Genomic DNA, 17,666 nt, shown 5'->3' with positions numbered 1-17,666 from the left:
CATCCATGCGTGTGATTGGCCGGCCCAGCTGTTACTCTGTAAGCATCAGTGTTTTGATAGGTGGTCACACAGACAGGCGCTGGGCCGGCCAATCACACATGGTTTGTCCACTGCTGCGACATGTCAACATCGTCGCCATATTGGATGGGTCAAGACTGCGGTGAATAAATACAAGTCAGTGTACTTTTAAATAAAGCGCCTTTCTACAAAGAATATTGTTATTGTAAAAATGTAAAATCTGTATAAATACTCTTATTTTTTGACGAATAGCAGACCATATTCCAGCATGATCGATGAAGATATTTTAGAAAAAATGAAGCTGTGAAATTTGAAGCACAACATGGAGAGAGAGAGAGAGAGAGAGAAAACAAGACCACAATCACCTGAGCAGCAGTTAAAGTGCATTTATGTTTGTCACACTGGTTTGGGCAAGTGAGGCTCCGCCCCCTTGCTGTTTGGTCCACTGTTAACCTGAGATCAGCCAGGAAGAGATGCAGAAGAAACATTCCGTTCTAAGTTGAAAATGTCCTCTTGCAAGTCAAGCTTGTCTGTATCATGCTTTTTTAAAAACGCTGTTGCGACCCTCCGTTGAGTCTGACCAGAAGTCCTGGTGGTCCTGGTACCATTTCACTAAAACCACACACCAGACAGACGGGTATTATTGACTCTTGTGTGCTGGCGTGTGTGTGTGTGTGTGTCATACCAGTTTGCCTGATACCATCAGACCAGGACACTTTGGCTCTCCAACCTAGCTGCTGCAGCTTCTCACATCTGATCGGGTAGCGCAGGTCCACCTTGGGCCTGCAGAGAATTGGACAGTAACTTGATGCGTTAGTGAATGTGCTTTTAAGATCAGAGTTCTCAAACTCAGATGAATGTGCAGTTACCTTGTCACACGGTGAAATGAGCACTAACTACAATCATAGTGCAAAGACAAAAATGATGAAAATCCACCCTCACCTGTCTGGCACAAACTCAAGCCAGTCGTTCAGCTCAGCATCTGGCACATTCTTCACCTTAAAAAAGAAAACACACACACACAGATGGTTGTATTGTATGTTATTGATGTTAGTCACCGGCTGTGTGGCGTTCATGTCAACTCACCATCTTTACAAGTTCCTTGGCCAGTTGCACAATGGCAATCTCACAGTTTGCCCCCACATTGTAAATTTCTCCCACCGTTCCTTTCTCCAGAAGCAGCAGGAAGGCATTAACTGCATCGCCAACAAACAAGAAGTGGCGGGATTTAGGTAGGGTTCCTTGAATGGTGCTGCAGCCGGGAGGAAACAAGTGCATGAAACAATATGGCCAAGACAGCTTTTGAAAATAAGCGCCTACCATTTCTTGTTCATGTGCAAAAGGGTGAGGAACCGGGGAATGACCTGGAAGTAGAAAAAAAGACATGATACACAAGAAAATACACAACACTGGATGTCTCCATCATGTGACTAATGGCCTCTTCAATCACAAATTACCTTCTCAATGTATTGATGTGGCCCATAGATGTTGTTGCTCCTGGTGATGATGACAGGAAACTGAATAGAGCAAACAAACTGGATGAAGAAAAGGCTTTTATACTTAACATAGAGGCTACCTCTTCTGTGCACCTTATATTTGTCCCAGTAGGATCTGACCAGGAACTCTGCAGCCGCCTTTGTGGCAGAATACGGGTTGGAAGGCCTCACTGGACTGTCTTCATCAAACACCTAGAAAACATGAACCAGTGAGTCAGCCCATGCTCAGCTAATAACCCCTCTACACCCAAAAAGCCTTAAATCCACCAGACCTCATCCAGACTGGGTCCGTATACTTCATCCGTGCTGGCGTAGATGAAGCACTGAGGCCGGTGGTGGGCATGATGGGCTGCAGCCAGCACAACTCTGGTTCCGTCGAAGTTCACATGCTGGAAGTCAGACGGGCATTGGAAGGACGAGTCTGGGGGAAAAATATGACCGTTACACAGCATTGTTGTGGGTATCAACGGAATGTGGAATCAAGGCTCCGTGACGCTCACCAACGTGTGTTTTGGCGGCCAAGTGAAAGATTACGTCAATATTTTCTGTGTTGAAGATGGGGTTCACCTGCTGGGAGTTGCACACATCTCCCTGTCACACAAATAGAACATTTCCACTATTTACAAGAAATCCTCGACATGTAGTCACCATCGCTGCCCACAGGGACCTCATGTGATTGTTTTTCCTGGGGCCCGTGGATTCAAGCAAGGCATTACCTTGATGAAAGTGTAGTTGGCTCTGTTTTCAATGCTCTCCAGACTCCTGGGGCTGCAGCAGTAATCCAACTGCAAGAGGTTAGTGTTTCAAAACTCTTGAAGCAATTTCAGAAACAATTCTACCCGTGTGTTTATTCTATTATGAAATCTTACATTATCAAAGTTAATAATTCTCCAATCAGGGTGCCTTTGGACCAATGAACACACAAGGTGGGAACCACTGTTAGGACAGAAAAACGTGCAGCTATGTAATTATTACATTGTGTTATCATTCAGAGGATGCTATGAGGTGAACTCACATGAAACCTGATCCTCCAGTCACCAAAACAGTTCTGTTGAAGTCCATCTGTCTACCGCAGCACCGTTCATTCATACGTATGTATGAATAAGGACGTTTGCATTATCTTAGATGTTGGTTTTACTTTAAACTTCCTGGTCCAGCCCCGTTGTTGCTGTTCAGATGTTGGTACAGCACAGTAAACGTCTCAACGTCGGTGCGACAGTAGCCGATTGTTTACGGTAGTGTTGACACGTTGAAAATAGGCGGAACGCTGTCATGAACATAGGCCCGCCTTTATAAATCTGATTGGCTAAAAAATGGTAGTGATGACGTCAGGTTTTGGGATTGTATGGATTCTAAATCAATCAAGCAATCCACTTTGCCTATTGGGCAAAGTAACAAAACAAAGTTCGCTAATGTAGCCTGGAAACAACGTCGTTTCCCAAATTGCGTTTCAAAATAAACGTTTAACGCCGCCAGCAAGGTTTACTGTTACTTCTCAGGCTGTTTATACCAATAAACATTTTGCTTTGATATCAAATCACTGCCACTTTCATGTTGTCGCGAAATGCTCAATTGAAACAAAAAAAATATTTTAAGGTTATAATCTTTCGACTTCCGCATTACCTCGGTCTGAAGTGTGTAACTTTACGGAGTAGTGATGTCGCCTGGTTTCGTGGCTCATTGAAGTGATGAGCTAACATTCATCTGCTTAAAACGCCAGGATTCGTCTGTTTAAAATGTTATATTTATTGACCGCTGTAATAGCGGCAGCACTCCTCGCTTCGCATGCTTTGGGGAAAACTGTGACGGGACTTTTTAAGAGCGAAGTCGCGAGACTGCAAAAAGGCCAATTCATCACTAAATTTATGTATCGAGGTAATGTAGTTCCGTATTTTTTAATTGAAGTCATTAACATAACTGCCATTACCGTCACTGTCTTTTAAACATACGATCCGGCAATGATAGTTTTTGCGTTAGAGCCTCTTTTCCAACAGCTTAACACAACATTATCATTGTTGTTAAGCTGTTGGAAAAGAGGGTGTAATGCAAATTGAAATATTTCCCCTGTCAGGCGATGCAGGTTTGCTGATCTGTCAGGTGGACAACCCTTCCTTAGCTGCAGAGAAGGAGTCCAGACTACTGCTGTATCCAATTGTGGATCAGGACTGGGACAACCTGAGCTGCTCTGAAATACTCACCAGAGCCCAGTTCACTAGTAAGAAAGTTTGCAGCAATTCATAATACGGTCGATGCATGCTGGATCATGTGCACTGTGTTTTTCCTCCTCTTGCTTCAGTATCTCTCAGTCAAGAAGAACACAACCAGACCATCCCTTATCAGTCATCCCCGACAGTGTGGAAGGCTCTTTATGCAGACCGATACACATGTCAGGTAATAAGACCGATGACGTGCAGTTAAAGTATGAGTCATTTTCACATCTTTTTATGATCTTTGTCCAGGAGGCTACAGCGATTCCCTCTCATGGCGATCTCAGGTTTACTGTCCTGCTGCTGAATTCTGATTCTGCTGGAAACCCTCTGGAGCACTTCAGTGCAGAAGAGGCAGGTCAGACATCCCGATTGTACACTCAAGTTGCTGAATTGCAAGAATAATAGAGCGTGTTAGAAACGTCTACACCGGGGTTTCTCGTTTAGGTCTCCACACTTTTTACTTCCTCCTGCTGCTGGCATACTTTGTGGCTTCTTGTATCTACATTAAGCCTCTGTACCAGGCTCTGAGGAAAGGTGGTCCCATGCACACAGTCCTGAAGGTGTTGACCGCTGCTTTGGTCTTGCAGGGATGTTCCACCTTCTGCAACTACATTCACATGGCCAGGTAAGACTTAACTTAGCTCGTATTGGTACTTGTATTGTATTTTTTTAAAGCTACTTTTTGAGTATTAAGTTGCTGTGTGATGATTTTAGCATTTTTTTAGTAAGATAACTGTGAGTCAGACTGTTATATTTAGTAATGAGATGCTGAGTGCGGTGTGTCTTATGCACTGTAAATTACTGTATCTTTAATATCATTATTTACATTAATTGAAAATGACCAACTACTCCACACATTTACTCTTGTGCTCTGCAGGTATTCCAGAGATGGCATTGGTATTCCACTGATGGGCAGCCTAGCTGAATGTATGTAACTTCATAAATGATTGCACGCCCATTTGTAAAGACACATCAAAGGACTGTTTGAACTTGCTGTCCCCATACAGTTTGGGATATGGTGGCTCAGGTTTCTATCCTGTACACGTTATTGAGTCTGTGTGTGAGCTGGACACTGAGTCGAGGTCGGAAACCTCAGTCACGACCTTTGCAGTGGGAACAGTCGCCAGCGTCCACGGCTGTTGCGGTCGGTGGAGTGGTAACGCAGGTACGCTCCCTTTTTGTGCACGTGTCTGTGTGAGATGCTCACACCTGTTACTTTTAGGGTGTGCTGCTGCTCTGGGAGCAGTTCTCTGCATCGGAGAGTGAACACCACAGCTACCACAGCCGTCAGAATCTGGCGGGTATACTCCTCATGGCACTGCGGGTGACGTTAGCCCTCCTGTTGGCCTCTGTCCTTTACCAGATCATCTCCACTGAAAGGAGCACCCTGAAAAGAGACTTCTACCTCAGCTTTGCCAAGGTTAGGACCGGCCAAATTCACCAAAAGATAGTTCCACACAGCTTCAACACGTATGGTTTCTTCGCAGGGATGCTTCCTGTGGTTCCTCTGTCATCCTGTCCTTGTTCTCACGTCTGCCATCTTCAATGAGTACCAAAGGGACAAGGTTGGCCAGCATTGTAGCATACGTGTGTTTGGAAATGATTGTCCTCCAACATTCTGCTTTGTATTTTATATAGGTGGTCACCATTGGGGTCATTCTGTGTCAGTCCATCTCTATGGTGATCCTCTACCAGCTGTTCCTGTCCCGTTCCCTCTACTGGGAAGTCTCCTCACTGTCCTCTGTGTCGCTGCCCCTCACAATGTCCAGGAGCAACCAGAGGGGGCGTTACTGAACATATGCTCTGGCTTGGGTGCTCCTCACTGGTACGCAAGCTCAACTAAAAGCCGACAAGACAGCATGCGTCCCGCTGCTGGGAACGCACAACATTTGCTGGTTCTGGAACAGCCTGCCTGTTGTGACGCCAGACAACCAAATACAGAACCACAGAGAAAGAGCGCAAATGATTTGGGACCAATAAGAACAGAAAAGGGAAGGACTGAAATGTCAGTTTAAAGGAAATGTCTAGCTATATGTGTTTTCATATATATTTATATATGTGTATAAAGGTTAAGGTTAATACACAGACACTTTGGGATATGGCAAACTCCAACTATAGACGAATGGCAGTTTTTAGCAGGTAGACTACGACCATGATCGCTCTGTCAAACAGGAAACCACTTTGCTCTGGGATGGACTGATTGGACTCCTGTCCAGATCATTCCCACCTCGTGAACTCTCAACTGCTATTTCTATTCAAATGGATAGCCTGGCATCTCAAACTTTACTGAACATCAAGATCGGGGGAAGGTCAACCGTGGTAGGATTGCTGAAGCCAAGTCAGCCAGGAGAGGAGCTGAAAAGCTATCGGCCAATCTGTCTCATCTGAGTGCTGTACAAGATTCTTGAGAGGCTCCTTCTGGCCAGAATCTATCCAGCTGTTGACCCCAACTCCCAGAAGAACAGACTGGAATCGTAATCAAGATAACCAACAAACTGGCTTTGAGAAAGGACACAGGGTGACGTGGTTCTGAAGCTCTTGAAGACAGTCCAGGTTCATTGCCAGTGCCCTTGCGAACCACAGCTTCATTCTGAAGATGTGATGGTTAGTGTAGTCGTCCTAGATGCATGCCAAATGGGTACCCCAGGGCTCTGTCATGGAAACCATGTTATTCAAAGTCTACATCACAACAGTGGATACGGGCCTCATTGCAAGATACCTGAAAACATGGAGACATAAGTTGTTTACCTCTTGGACAATGGAGTACTTCTATCATACAACACCCACCCATGTCCTGGAGGGACATGTCCTGAAATCCTGCCCCAGCCTCAGGGTATAAGACCTCTTGAAGATGAAACCTTTCTTGAAGAATTGCGTGATAGCTGCTGTTCCTTAACGAGAGAGATTACTTAATGGATTTACAGGGAGAGGCAGTGGGTCTGAACATCAAATTGATGTGGGATGAATGACTGTTGGGAAGCCATTTTGAGTAAGAGCCAATTAAAATGTGAATTTATTAGCTGGCGATATATGTCATATTTGTTGCAGTAGACCTGTTTTTTTGAGTCTTCATTGGCGGATGAAGGTCATTAACCTCAGACTTTCTAAACGATTTATTTACAGTTGCAAGTGCATGACATAAAAATGTATCTCCACCTCATTTATGACACAATGTTTCTGTTAAAGTGTGTTGGGTTTATGTACATTTAAAAATATCCTCTTTTGTGTTACTGATCTTGATGGTGTTTTATGCTCCTGTGGAAATATGTCACCCGAAATAAAAATATTTTAAGGTAACTCATTGATTTTTACATATTTATATATTAGATTGCAAAGCTCGAATCCTTTTACTGAGGCGAGGACTTATGAGTCATTAAATGAAATGATTCATCATTCGATTCTCTCGAGTTCCCTCGCTGCAGAGCGCATGCGCACAAAGTCATTTTGTGAACTAAATGGTATGAAGGGTGAGTAAGTGAGCGAGTTCAGAGACGGGTACCCGTGAGTCCAGAATAAGTAAAAGTAAAAGTTTTGAACGCCTCGTTCATGAGTCGCACAGCTGCCAAACAGCTACCAGACTCCAAGCCCCATAATGCATCATACCGTTACACCCCGTGGAAGTTGAACAATCTCTTCTAACATTTAGGTATCAGTAGGAAGGTAATACGGAACTTTATGGATGATACAATTAGCGATAGCATCTATTATGGGTTCCCGTTGTTCTTGATTTACTTTGATGAACGTTTTACAACTTGTGTTAGCATTTAGCACTGATAAGCACATCCTTGTTATACTGGACCCACGTGGTGTGTGCGCGCGCGTTTGTGTGTGTAACACAGATTGTGTGTGTCCACTGTCAGTCGGCAGGCTGAAAGTAGAGAAGACACTCGTGCCTCCTGACCCGGGCTCCGACTAATTCCCGCATCACAAGAACTTACAGGTTGGTGTGACCACGATGCTAAATGTATTATGTAAGCTAAACTAAAAGTTGTAGTCACTTACTTCTAAGGGCATTAGAGTAAAAGCAGCCATACGTTTGCTTGTTGTCACTTCTGTAGTCTATTCTCAATTGTCCATTTGTAATGCAGCAGACTAAATTGACGTTCATTAGAAAATGGTGCACGCGCTTTTCTTTTTCCTTTGGGTTATCACCTCTCCATGCAATCAAGCTTCTATACTGTGTTTTCAATTAACATTCATCACTTAGTGATCAATGCTTCATCTCACCCCCCCATCCCATATGTGGGATGTGCCCTGGCCTGAACTCTGACCCCATGCTGTTTGACTTTAAGGTAAAGAGTGTAGTTTCACTTAAGCCAGGAATTGTGGTGAAGAGAGGCAAATTGCATCAGTCTAATCAGAGCGTTCCACTGATGAGATCACATGCTGGCAAACAAACGTCACGAGGCTTGTCAGTTGGTGCTGCTTGTCATTGTGTCATTTGCGTTCTCTTCAAGCTGAAATAATCACCTTAACGTTGTAAAACATTAGCACATCCTACCTAATATACTATTTTTAAAGGCATCCATAGATGAGCGTCTCTGCGTGGTTTCTGTTTTCGCCCTGCCTGATTGGACTCGTATAAGTACGGCAATACAAGATAATATAACACTGCAGTTGTCTGAAAAGGTCAGCGCGTCCGACCTTTTCTTACAGGCCCCATATTGAGCAATTAGACAAAATTGAATTTGAAAGGTCACGCTGGGGTCATTTATTCCTAGGTGCCATGGCTGAAAGAGTGCTGGTGGTTGGTGGCGGCGGGCGGGAGCATGCTCTGGCCTTGAAGTTGGCCCAGTCGCCACTCATTCAGCAAGTCCTGGTGGCTCCCGGAAACGCAGGGACGGCAAACTACGGCAAGATCAGCAACTCGGGTAAATACAGAAAGTACGACAGTGTGTGTTTGTGCTTGTAGAGGCCGAACACACACAGGAATTTGACACAAGACACATTCCCCCCACTCTGTAGACTGACACGTGTGAAACCTGTCAAGTTAATGCCAAAGAAACAGGGGGCGCTAGAGCCAACAGTAAGCCTATTTTAGAAGAAAATGCACCACTTCAGTGTTTCCCCTCATTCATTTTCTACCGCTTTTCCTCACGAGGGTCGCGGGGGTGCTGGAGCCTATCCCAGCTGTCTTCGGGCGAGAGGCGGGGTACACCCTGGACTGGTCGCCAGCCAATCACAGGGCACTTAAAGACAAACCACCACGCACTAGTGTCCATCCGCAGCATCACTGCACCATACAGTGTGTATTAATTCGCCGGTTGTGCTGAAACTCGTTCTCAGGGGATTTGGGTGTTTAAGGACCACAATTAAGTTTTTAATGGACTTAAATACATGGAAATACTGCACTTGTCTGATTTGAAAGGACTATAATGGTGATGTGTACCACTCCATGCACAAAATGTAAGTGGCCATGTCCTGAAGTGATCAAGCTGTCCTCCTTGCCACAGAGGTATCTGTGAGTAACCACGCCATATTGGCTCAGTTCTGTAAGGACCACCATGTGGGGCTAGTGGTGGTTGGGCCAGAGGTTCCGCTGGCAGCTGGTAAGTTGTCTGCTCAAACATTTTTTGTTTAATTACCATCAGCCTCTTCATCACCTTTCTGCTCTCTGGCAGGTATGGTGGACGACCTGACGGCAGCAGGAGTGCCGTGTTTTGGCCCGTCTGCCAAAGCAGCTCAGTTAGAGGCCAGTAAGAGCTTCTCCAAGGCCTTCATGGAACGTCACGGCATCCCCACGGCCCGCTACGGCTCCTTCACGGACGCGGAGGAGGCTTGCAACTACATCCGCACGTCAGTACGCTAACACCTCACTTACCCAATTTGAGTTATCGGAAGGTTTGATAATCTCTGTATTTGGGCTGTCAGCGCTGACTTCCCAGCGCTGGTTGTGAAGGCCAGTGGCTTGGCAGCGGGTAAAGGAGTTATAGTGGCACAAGACCAGGAGGAGGCCTGTCGGGCTGTGATGGACATCATGAAGGTGGGTTGCACTTGTATGTGAGGAGCTGAATTGTTATAATTTTTTACCTTCGCTTCACAGGACCGAGCATTTGGTTCTGCAGGCGACACAGTGGTGGTGGAGGAGCTTTTAGAAGGCGAGGAAGTATCTGTGAGTCCTTTGCACGTTCATGTGTTAGAGCTGGAAGAGCCTGGACTGGTTTAACCTATGCATCTGTTGCAGTGTCTGTGCTTCAGCGATGGCTCCTTTGTGTCGTCGATGCCTCCGGCGCAGGATCACAAACGGCTGCAAGATGGCGATCAGGGTCCAAACACAGGAGGCATGGGAGCCTACTGCCCCACCCCTCAGGTAGTTGCACATCCTATCTTCTTTTCTTGTTCGTGTTTGAAAATGTGTGAAAATCTCACACCAGCACGTAGATATAAGAGCTGTAAAAACTAATGAGATGAAGTGGTTCTGCTGCTTCCTCTTCATATGGTGCAGGTGAGTGATGAGCTGCTGGTGCAGATCAGAGAATCTGTGCTTCAGAAGACTGTGGATGGGATGAAGCAAGAGGGAGCTCCTTATGTTGGTGAGTGAATAAATAATTAACTTTTTGTGGGCTGCACTCAATATCGTGATGTGTGACTCTCAGGTGTGCTGTATGCCGGGCTGATGTTAACCCAGGAGGGACCTAAAGTTCTGGAGTTCAATTGTCGCTTCGGGGACCCAGAGTGCCAGGTCCTGCTGCCCTTGCTGAGGAGCGACCTGTATGAGATCATCTTGAACACGATGAATGGCAAGCTGGCATCTAGCGCCCCCGAGTGGCATCAGGACAAATCCGCTGTGACCGTAGTGATGGCAAGTGGCGGCTACCCAGGCGCCTACAGCAAAGGAATGGCCATCACAGGTAAGTAAAACAAAACAATGAAATATAGCTTTTAGGTTGTGTGAAAAGGGATGTTACCAAAACATAATGGGAATAAAGCCATCATTACAAGAATGATGAAGTTGTTGGAAAAAAAACAGCTGTAATTTTGCAAGACTAAAGTTAAAATTGTAAGAGAAAAAAAGGCACAATTTTACTAGAATAAACTGGTTATATGAGGGAAAATATTGTAATTTTAATAGCGTAAAGTTGAAATATTAAGGAAAAAATGGGCCTTGCATCTTTTTCATTTTTCAGTATGGGGACCTCGGTGGAAAAATTTGGGACACCCTGGTTTCATAGTGACCCCTCACTGACTCCAATCTACCATCCTTCTCCTCAGGTCTGTCCCAGGTGGAGGACATGGGCATTCAGGTGTTCCATGCGGGGACAGGACTGAAGGACGGACAAGTGGTGTCCAGCGGCGGGCGCGTCCTGACGGTCACCGCGGTCAGGCCTTCCCTGGAGGCGGCACTGCAGGCAGCCAATCAAGGAGTGGCAGCCGTGGGTTTCCCGGGTGCTGTTTACCGCCGCGACATTGGTCACCGCGCCATTGCCCACCTGAAGCAACGCAGGTGTGTTTGAATGTGGCGCAACACATTCCATTTTTTGAATTGTCACTGATGTTTTTCATAAATAAACGGTGGAGATTTCCTGTGTCTTTGTTGTCTTTTCTATACCCATGAATATCTGTGTGATTGCATCTTGCACTGAAAGTGACATATCTTATGTCAGAGGTGTGCTGTATTTCTGAAGTCAACATGCAGTGATCTGACCCTGTCCCTGACAGAGGCCTGACCTATAAGGACAGCGGTGTGGACATCGCTGCAGGCAACAAACTGGTGGATATTATCAAGCCTCTGGCTAGGGCCACTTCCCGCCCAGGTAACTCCTCACATTTAAAGCTGGTGTTAACTATGCAGAAACTATGAGCATACAGTACATGTTTGTTTTTCCAGGATGTAATGCAGAGCTGGGAGGCTTCGCTGGACTTTTTGACCTGAAAGCTGCAGGATTCATTGACCCGATTCTGGTATCTGGAACAGATGGCGTTGGGACCAAACTGAAGGTCATTCGTTACTCCGATGGTTAATAAAAAAAAGGAAGCTGCCTCCCACCTGTAGTCATTTGGGACGGGTTCAAGGAGAAGCGCTATAAAAATGGATGAATGGTGAATAAAAACCTTTTGGTTTTACGCAGATTGCCCAGGCTTGCAGGCAGCACGGCAGCTTGGGTCAAGACCTCGTCGCCATGTGCGTGAACGATGTCCTGGCTCAGGGAGCAGAGCCACTTTTCTTCCTTGATTACTTCTCCTGCGGAAGCCTGGATGTGAATGTGGCCGCCACGGTAGTCTCTGGTATCGCCAAAGCGTGTGAGCTTGCTGGCTGTGCTCTGCTGGGTAAGTGGAGAAGCAGCCCTTAGTGGTTCTGTAATGCTGGCGGCCATATTCAACCATCAACCTATGTGGACATCCAGGTGGAGAGACGGCGGAAATGCCTGGAGTCTACGGCCCGGGGGAATATGATCTAGCCGGGTTCTGTGTGGGAGCAGTAGAACGTTGCTCCGTGCTGCCTAGGCTGGCAGACATCACTGAGGGAGACCTGTTGATTGGAGTGGCATCCTCTGGTATCCATAGCAACGGCTTCAGCCTGGTCCGCAAGGTCCTGGAACAGTCAAATCTAAGCTACAGCTCCCCGGCACCCTTCGGCCACCCAGGACAAACTGTTGGTAAGTTTGGATCCAATTTGTAAACGCATGAAGACGCTAGCAGGATGTCTGCCTTACTGTCATAATGGCCTGCAGGCGAGGTTTTGCTGACACCAACGAAGATCTACAGTCGTCTGCTCCTTCCAATCTTGCGCAGTGGTGCGGTAAAAGCCTACGCTCACATCACCGGTGGAGGACTTTTGGAAAACATTCCGAGAGTGTTGCCCCGGGAGCTAGCAGTCGATCTAGGTGAAGCCTTACTTCTTCTTTCTACATGTCACGTCTAGAGACCTACTGTATGTCAATCAAATTTTTTGTTTCTTTAATATTAGAGAATTCACAGATTATGCTTTTTTTTCTTTCAGTATGTGACCCTTGGTGGAATTTTTTTTTTTACACACCCCTGCTTTGGAATGTTATACTTTATGGTGTCCATGCATGCTTTCTGCAGATGCATCTCGTTGGAGCATCCCTCCGGTGTTTTCCTGGCTCCAGAAAGAGGGCGGCCTGAGCGAGGATGAAATGACCCGTACCTTTAACTGTGGCCTGGGTGCAGTGCTGGTGGTTGCCCCGATGGAAGCGCAGAGGGTCTTGCGGCAGCTGCAGGCCCAGGAGGAGGCCTGGATTGTGGGCACGCTCGCTCACAAGCAGCCTGGTGAGTCCACCAGTCATCAGGATGTCAGCTATGGATGTCAGATAATATCTGCTGATATTGGCATCAAAGAGATATTGGCTCATCAGGATTGATAACAATAACAGCTAGATTGTAAAGATTGTATGCAATTTTCAACGACTAAAGTTGTATTCATGCAAGGAAGAGTCAGGCATCTAATGCGGAATTGACTAGAAAAACTGCATCCCTCATTTTGATAATGGGGCTCTGCTGCTGCAGGTACCGAGTCTGTTGTGGTCCACAACCTCAAACGCAGTCTTCTCAATGGTGGTCCAGCCTCCAAGGACACCTGTTGCCTCGGTGACACCAGCATGCCACACAAGAGGACCAAAGTCGGCGTTCTGATATCAGGCACAGGTTTGTTTTCGTATTTCATGGATTCATTTAATCAAGCCATGTAGATGACAACTTCTCCATCAGGTACCAACCTGCAAGCGCTGATCGAGCAGGCCAAGCGTCCATCCAGCTGCGCAGAGATTGTGGTGGTCATCTCCAACAAACCTGGCGTTCAGGGCCTGAAAAGAGCAGCACTGGCTGGCATCCAGACACGGGTGCTCAAGAGAAAGTTTGTAGCGGAGATTGATCACAGAGGTTGATATTTTTCTTGCGCATCAATCTAGGTGGTGGATCACAAGCTCTACGGGAGCCGAGCAGAATTTGACGGCACCATCGACCGCGTTCTTGAAGAATTTGGGGTGGAGCTGGTGTGTCTGGCTGGGTTCATGCGGATCCTCACAGCAGTTTTTGTCAAGAAATGGAATGGTGAGTTGAAATACTGTGTCACTATTAATCACAATTCTAACATTCTCATCTCATTTTAGGTAAACTCTTGAACATCCACCCGTCCTTGTTGCCCTCCTTTAAGGGTGTGAATGCCCAAAAGCAAGCTCTCCAGGCTGGGGTGCGGGTCAGCGGCTGCACAGTCCACTTTGTTGCCGTAAGTCTGCCATATTGTTACCTAAACAGCACCTATGAAAGCCAAGCTGAATGGGCTCGTTTGTCTGTCAGGAGGAGGTAGACGCGGGGGCCATCATTGCGCAGGAGGCGGTACCAGTGCTGAGCAGTGACACCGAAGAAAGTCTGTGCGACAGAATCAAAGAGGCAGAGCACAGAGCCTTCCCTGCAGCGATGGAGCTGGTGGCCAGTGGAGCAGTGCAGCTGAGCGAGGACGGACGTGTCATCTGGAGGCCACAACATTAGTAATTTGCACTCGCACAGACAAGTCAACGTGTAGTGTCACACTGAAGCAACATTCCTAATGTGCATGAATGGTGATTGTTTGGATGAATGCATTTTATGCACAGTAAACCAAGTTGTATCTTCTACAAATGTTTCATTGTTGGTCGTGTGTGTCACAATTGGAGCTGCACATGCTCTCATTTCTAAATGATTCTATGGCTTATACAGCGTACACATGCGTGTATATGCATTCACGTGCATTCTGCAGAACCCAAGTCCATTCAGCTGGAGGTCACCAACAGATAGCTGGACATTCTCCTTCAGGATTTTTTTGGTGGACATCAGAATTCATGCTTCCATTCATCACAGCAAGTCTTGGTCCAAAAGTCCAGGTCCAAAAGCAGCAAATAAGTCCCAGTCCATCACACCACCACCACCACATTTTACTGTTGTATGTTCTTTTTCTGAAATGCGATGTTACTTTAACACCATATCTAATGGGATAAACACCTTCCAAATAACATGCAAGTGTGACAGGCACAAAAATTAGAAATCAGGAAGAGGGCAAACACTTTTCCACATCACTGAATATGTGCAAATTACAGCCTGATCGTAATTCACATTTTATTTTCTAACATGGATTTTCTTTTTTTTGTAATTTCACGTGCATGGTTGTAATAAAAGCCTGTTGCGTTTTTTGTCACCTTCTCTTGTCTCTACATTAAACTTAACTTCATTTTTTTTTTTTATTAAGGTCCTAGATTGCATTTGTTCCCTCGCTGATTTGACATTTCAGTCTTGGAGGTTTGTGCCCCCTCATGATGGATAACACAGATGTAGAAAGTTAATTTTATTTAAAAAAAAAAAAAAGAATAGCAATGACTACTTCACATTGTATCAAAGTGTCATTTCTCTAATGTTGTCCCATTAAAAGATACAATCCAATATTTGCAGAAATGTGCTCCCCATTTTGACATACTCAAAGTTCACGTTTGCTGACTCCTGCGGAAGCACAGGACTGTCAGTCTTTCGTTTCCAGCTCTGGTTGACAGGTGTGGGTTTCCGTGCAGACCATGCCCACTCAGTACCTGGATAATCTCCTCTGGAATGAGAATGACCAACAGGTGATATGAAATTAGATGGATAGTTAGGTTCAGTGTGTCAGCATCCTGGCGGAAGAGTGGTCAGTCTAACAGCAACAACATTGGTTTGTTTTTTTCTCTACCAAGTACTTAAACTTCCTCTCACAGCCCGTGACCCTGAAGAGGATAGATAACCTTGACAGAAAACATCCAAAGCAAACCCACCTGGATCATTCTCTGCTATGGTGACCAAGTAGAACAGCCCTCGACTGGACAGCAACTGGGACACAACAGGTAGGAACCTGTCAATCACCTCACGGCCTTGCCTCCCACCCGCCCAGGCAGCTTCTATACCTGTGCTTCCCACCTTAAAAATATTTTTCATACAAACAAAAAACGTCAGTGACCCCTCAAACATGTCAGTTTTAAGAACTGAGATGTAAAGCCACCTCACTGGATGGTGTGACCACATATGGGGGGTTGAACAGCAGCACATCCACTTGTCCACTTAACCGGGGCAGGAAACACTCCACCTAAAGCAACGAGTAAATGTTAGGAAGTGAATTAAAGGGCTCAAATTGATGAGTAAAAAGTGATGTAGAATCTGACCAGGTCTGTGATGACGAGCTCCATGGTCACGTTGTTGCACGACGCAGTCTTTGCACTGCATAGCGCCGCTGTGCGATTCACATCCGTGCAACTAAGAAACAAACCTGTTGTACCATGGAAGAGGCTAAGGAGACATTGTTGACGGTTATACACTCACAAATAGACCGACGAAGGTCCGAGCACAGATGCAAGAAATGCGGACACCACTCCGGAACCGCTGCCCACTTCCACGCAGATGCACGGCCTGCAGACAGCAGAGGAAGACCCGCGTGGGAGTGAGTAGCAAAGCTGGACATACAAACCGGCACATTTGGATGGAGGTGGGCGGCTCACCTCATCTGCTGGAGCTTGGCTGCATCTTGCTCCAGAGAGTCGATGAGCAGGAAGGAATCTTCCGACGGCTCGTACACATCACGGAAGTCTCCCCTTGCGGCGTGAGCGTACAGAGGTGTGGGGTAGCTAGCCGACATGCTAAACGCACACTTCCCCTCTCGGCTGCATTTATCAAATAAGTCATGTAAGTGTTTGTAGCACCTACACTAATTTGTATCCTTCCAAGTGTCAAGTTATATTTTTTTATATTAAAACGCAACACAGTGGACACCTACTATAGTCAATGGGTCCCTGTTTACTTCCTGGTACGTCACGTTACGTCATACGTAAGTGACGTTAGTCTGCAATACGCCACTTGGGAAAGTGGTTGCTGCCACCTCGTGGACATTTAGAAGAATCACACCTGATAATACGCCGATCATGACTGTTGTTATTGCTGTAGGAACGAGGATAATGTGAAGCTTTCACTGAAGAGCTTTAAAGGCGAACACAACGACATTGTTGGTGAGTTTTGCATTACATTCCACCCCACGTACAAATTCACATGTATTTTCTGTGATGATATCAAAAACATTTGTGCTTCTGGACGGGTGACACCTGCTGTCGTTAGTGTGTACTGCGTGGGTGAGTGCCTGAGTGGTTTGAATATACATACGGTACAGTAACTGCCTCAGAGTCACCCACATAACACAAAATTATGAACCAGAAGAAAAAATGACCTGTTGTGATGTTCAAATTGATTGAGTTGTATTCTGAAGTGTAGTGGACCAACTGTACAATTCAATGCTGTATGATAATTTCGTGTTCAATAATGCAGGGATGTGTTTTCTCTATTTTAGGAGATTTTTTAAAACCCCAAATTCGCAAATTTGTGGGGACTTACAGTGGTGTGAAAAAAGGTTCCCGCCCTTCCTCATTTCTTATGCTGACATATTTTTTTAACATTTAAATATATGCGGTATGTAACGCTTACTTAAGATTAGCAAAACAATAAGCAAAACAATATTAAACACAACAAAAATAGAAGTATTAACAATTAAATGTGTTTTTAATTACTGTTGTAAGTTCAATTTTTAAGCTGAAGCCCCGCCCCCTCCCCCTTTGGTTTCACCCACATCACGTGGTGGTTGTTTGATCACATTTGGGGCTCCAGTATCACGCCTGTAGGGGGCGCCCGTCTGCCATTTGCTGATCTCAACCTCGACTGTCGCATCGTCATAAAACAAGTCCAAAGTCCAAACCTTTCAAAATAATTGAGCATTTTGCAAGGTAAGATTTACATATACAGTATATGGTGCCTAATATAATTGTATTACAAGTCATACATTGCCAGTTCTGGTTCTTCTGCTACTTTTTAATGGTTTTATATACTCAAGGCTACTTCTTTTGGTAATAATCCGTAGAATTTGTAGCGAGGGACTGTAAAGCTGCTGCCACGGGCCAACAGCTCACACTCTGTATGCACACGGTGTGATGGATCACTGACAATC

General features: G+C 45.7%; 4 protein-coding genes across 5 annotated transcripts; 2 read left to right on the top strand and 2 right to left on the bottom strand.

Annotated features, from left to right (window-relative positions):
* Positions 1-389: 389 nt before the first annotated feature.
* On the bottom strand, positions 390-3,298 carry LOC131104063 (dTDP-D-glucose 4,6-dehydratase-like). The gene is made up of 12 exons (XM_058050801.1): positions 2,530-3,298; positions 2,384-2,450; positions 2,231-2,299; positions 2,015-2,105; positions 1,787-1,935; positions 1,608-1,706; positions 1,476-1,535; positions 1,339-1,382; positions 1,105-1,270; positions 961-1,016; positions 704-801; positions 390-630 (listed from the first exon to the last, which is right to left on the bottom strand). Exons 1-12 carry the CDS (start codon positions 2,601-2,603, stop codon positions 554-556), a joined length of 1,050 nt encoding a protein of 349 aa, XP_057906784.1. The 5' UTR covers positions 2,604-3,298; the 3' UTR covers positions 390-553.
* On the top strand, positions 3,058-7,004 carry gpr180 (G protein-coupled receptor 180). Its single transcript, XM_058050800.1, has 10 exons — positions 3,058-3,389; positions 3,586-3,729; positions 3,811-3,905; positions 3,974-4,079; positions 4,169-4,349; positions 4,602-4,651; positions 4,732-4,889; positions 4,947-5,144; positions 5,212-5,289; positions 5,363-7,004. The coding sequence occupies exons 1-10, from the start codon at positions 3,251-3,253 to the stop codon at positions 5,516-5,518; spliced, it is 1,305 nt and encodes a 434-aa protein (XP_057906783.1). The 5' UTR covers positions 3,058-3,250; the 3' UTR covers positions 5,519-7,004.
* Positions 7,005-7,300: 296 nt separating this feature from the next.
* gart (phosphoribosylglycinamide formyltransferase) lies at positions 7,301-15,065 on the top strand. Of its 2 annotated transcripts, none has more exons than XM_058052516.1 (22): positions 7,301-7,384; positions 7,585-7,664; positions 8,446-8,595; positions 9,178-9,273; positions 9,346-9,520; positions 9,596-9,707; positions 9,768-9,836; positions 9,909-10,034; positions 10,170-10,257; positions 10,321-10,575; positions 10,937-11,168; positions 11,384-11,478; positions 11,553-11,662; positions 11,794-11,992; positions 12,070-12,321; positions 12,397-12,549; positions 12,752-12,955; positions 13,193-13,330; positions 13,394-13,524; positions 13,594-13,735; positions 13,795-13,910; positions 13,982-15,065. In XM_058052516.1, exons 3-22 carry the CDS (start codon positions 8,451-8,453, stop codon positions 14,171-14,173), a joined length of 3,030 nt encoding a protein of 1,009 aa, XP_057908499.1. In that variant the 5' UTR covers positions 7,301-7,384; positions 7,585-7,664; positions 8,446-8,450; the 3' UTR covers positions 14,174-15,065. The 2 variants fall into 2 exon arrangements, with proteins under 2 accessions (XP_057908499.1, XP_057908498.1); XM_058052515.1 differs by lacking the exon at positions 7,301-7,384 and having other exon boundaries at positions 7,391-7,664; positions 13,982-14,172; positions 14,421-15,063.
* On the bottom strand, positions 14,352-16,506 carry n6amt1 (N-6 adenine-specific DNA methyltransferase 1). Its single transcript, XM_058052520.1, has 6 exons — positions 16,177-16,506; positions 16,001-16,087; positions 15,844-15,934; positions 15,684-15,767; positions 15,460-15,601; positions 14,352-15,254 (listed from the first exon to the last, which is right to left on the bottom strand). Exons 1-6 carry the CDS (start codon positions 16,311-16,313, stop codon positions 15,139-15,141), a joined length of 657 nt encoding a protein of 218 aa, XP_057908503.1. The 5' UTR covers positions 16,314-16,506; the 3' UTR covers positions 14,352-15,138.
* Positions 16,507-17,666: the final 1,160 nt, after the last annotated feature.

This window comes from Doryrhamphus excisus, chromosome 16, assembly GCF_030265055.1.
Source record: "Doryrhamphus excisus isolate RoL2022-K1 chromosome 16, RoL_Dexc_1.0, whole genome shotgun sequence".
In the NCBI taxonomy this organism is placed as follows: Eukaryota; Metazoa; Chordata; class Actinopteri; order Syngnathiformes; family Syngnathidae; genus Doryrhamphus; species Doryrhamphus excisus.
This window is presented reverse-complemented; position numbering and strand designations above follow the sequence as displayed.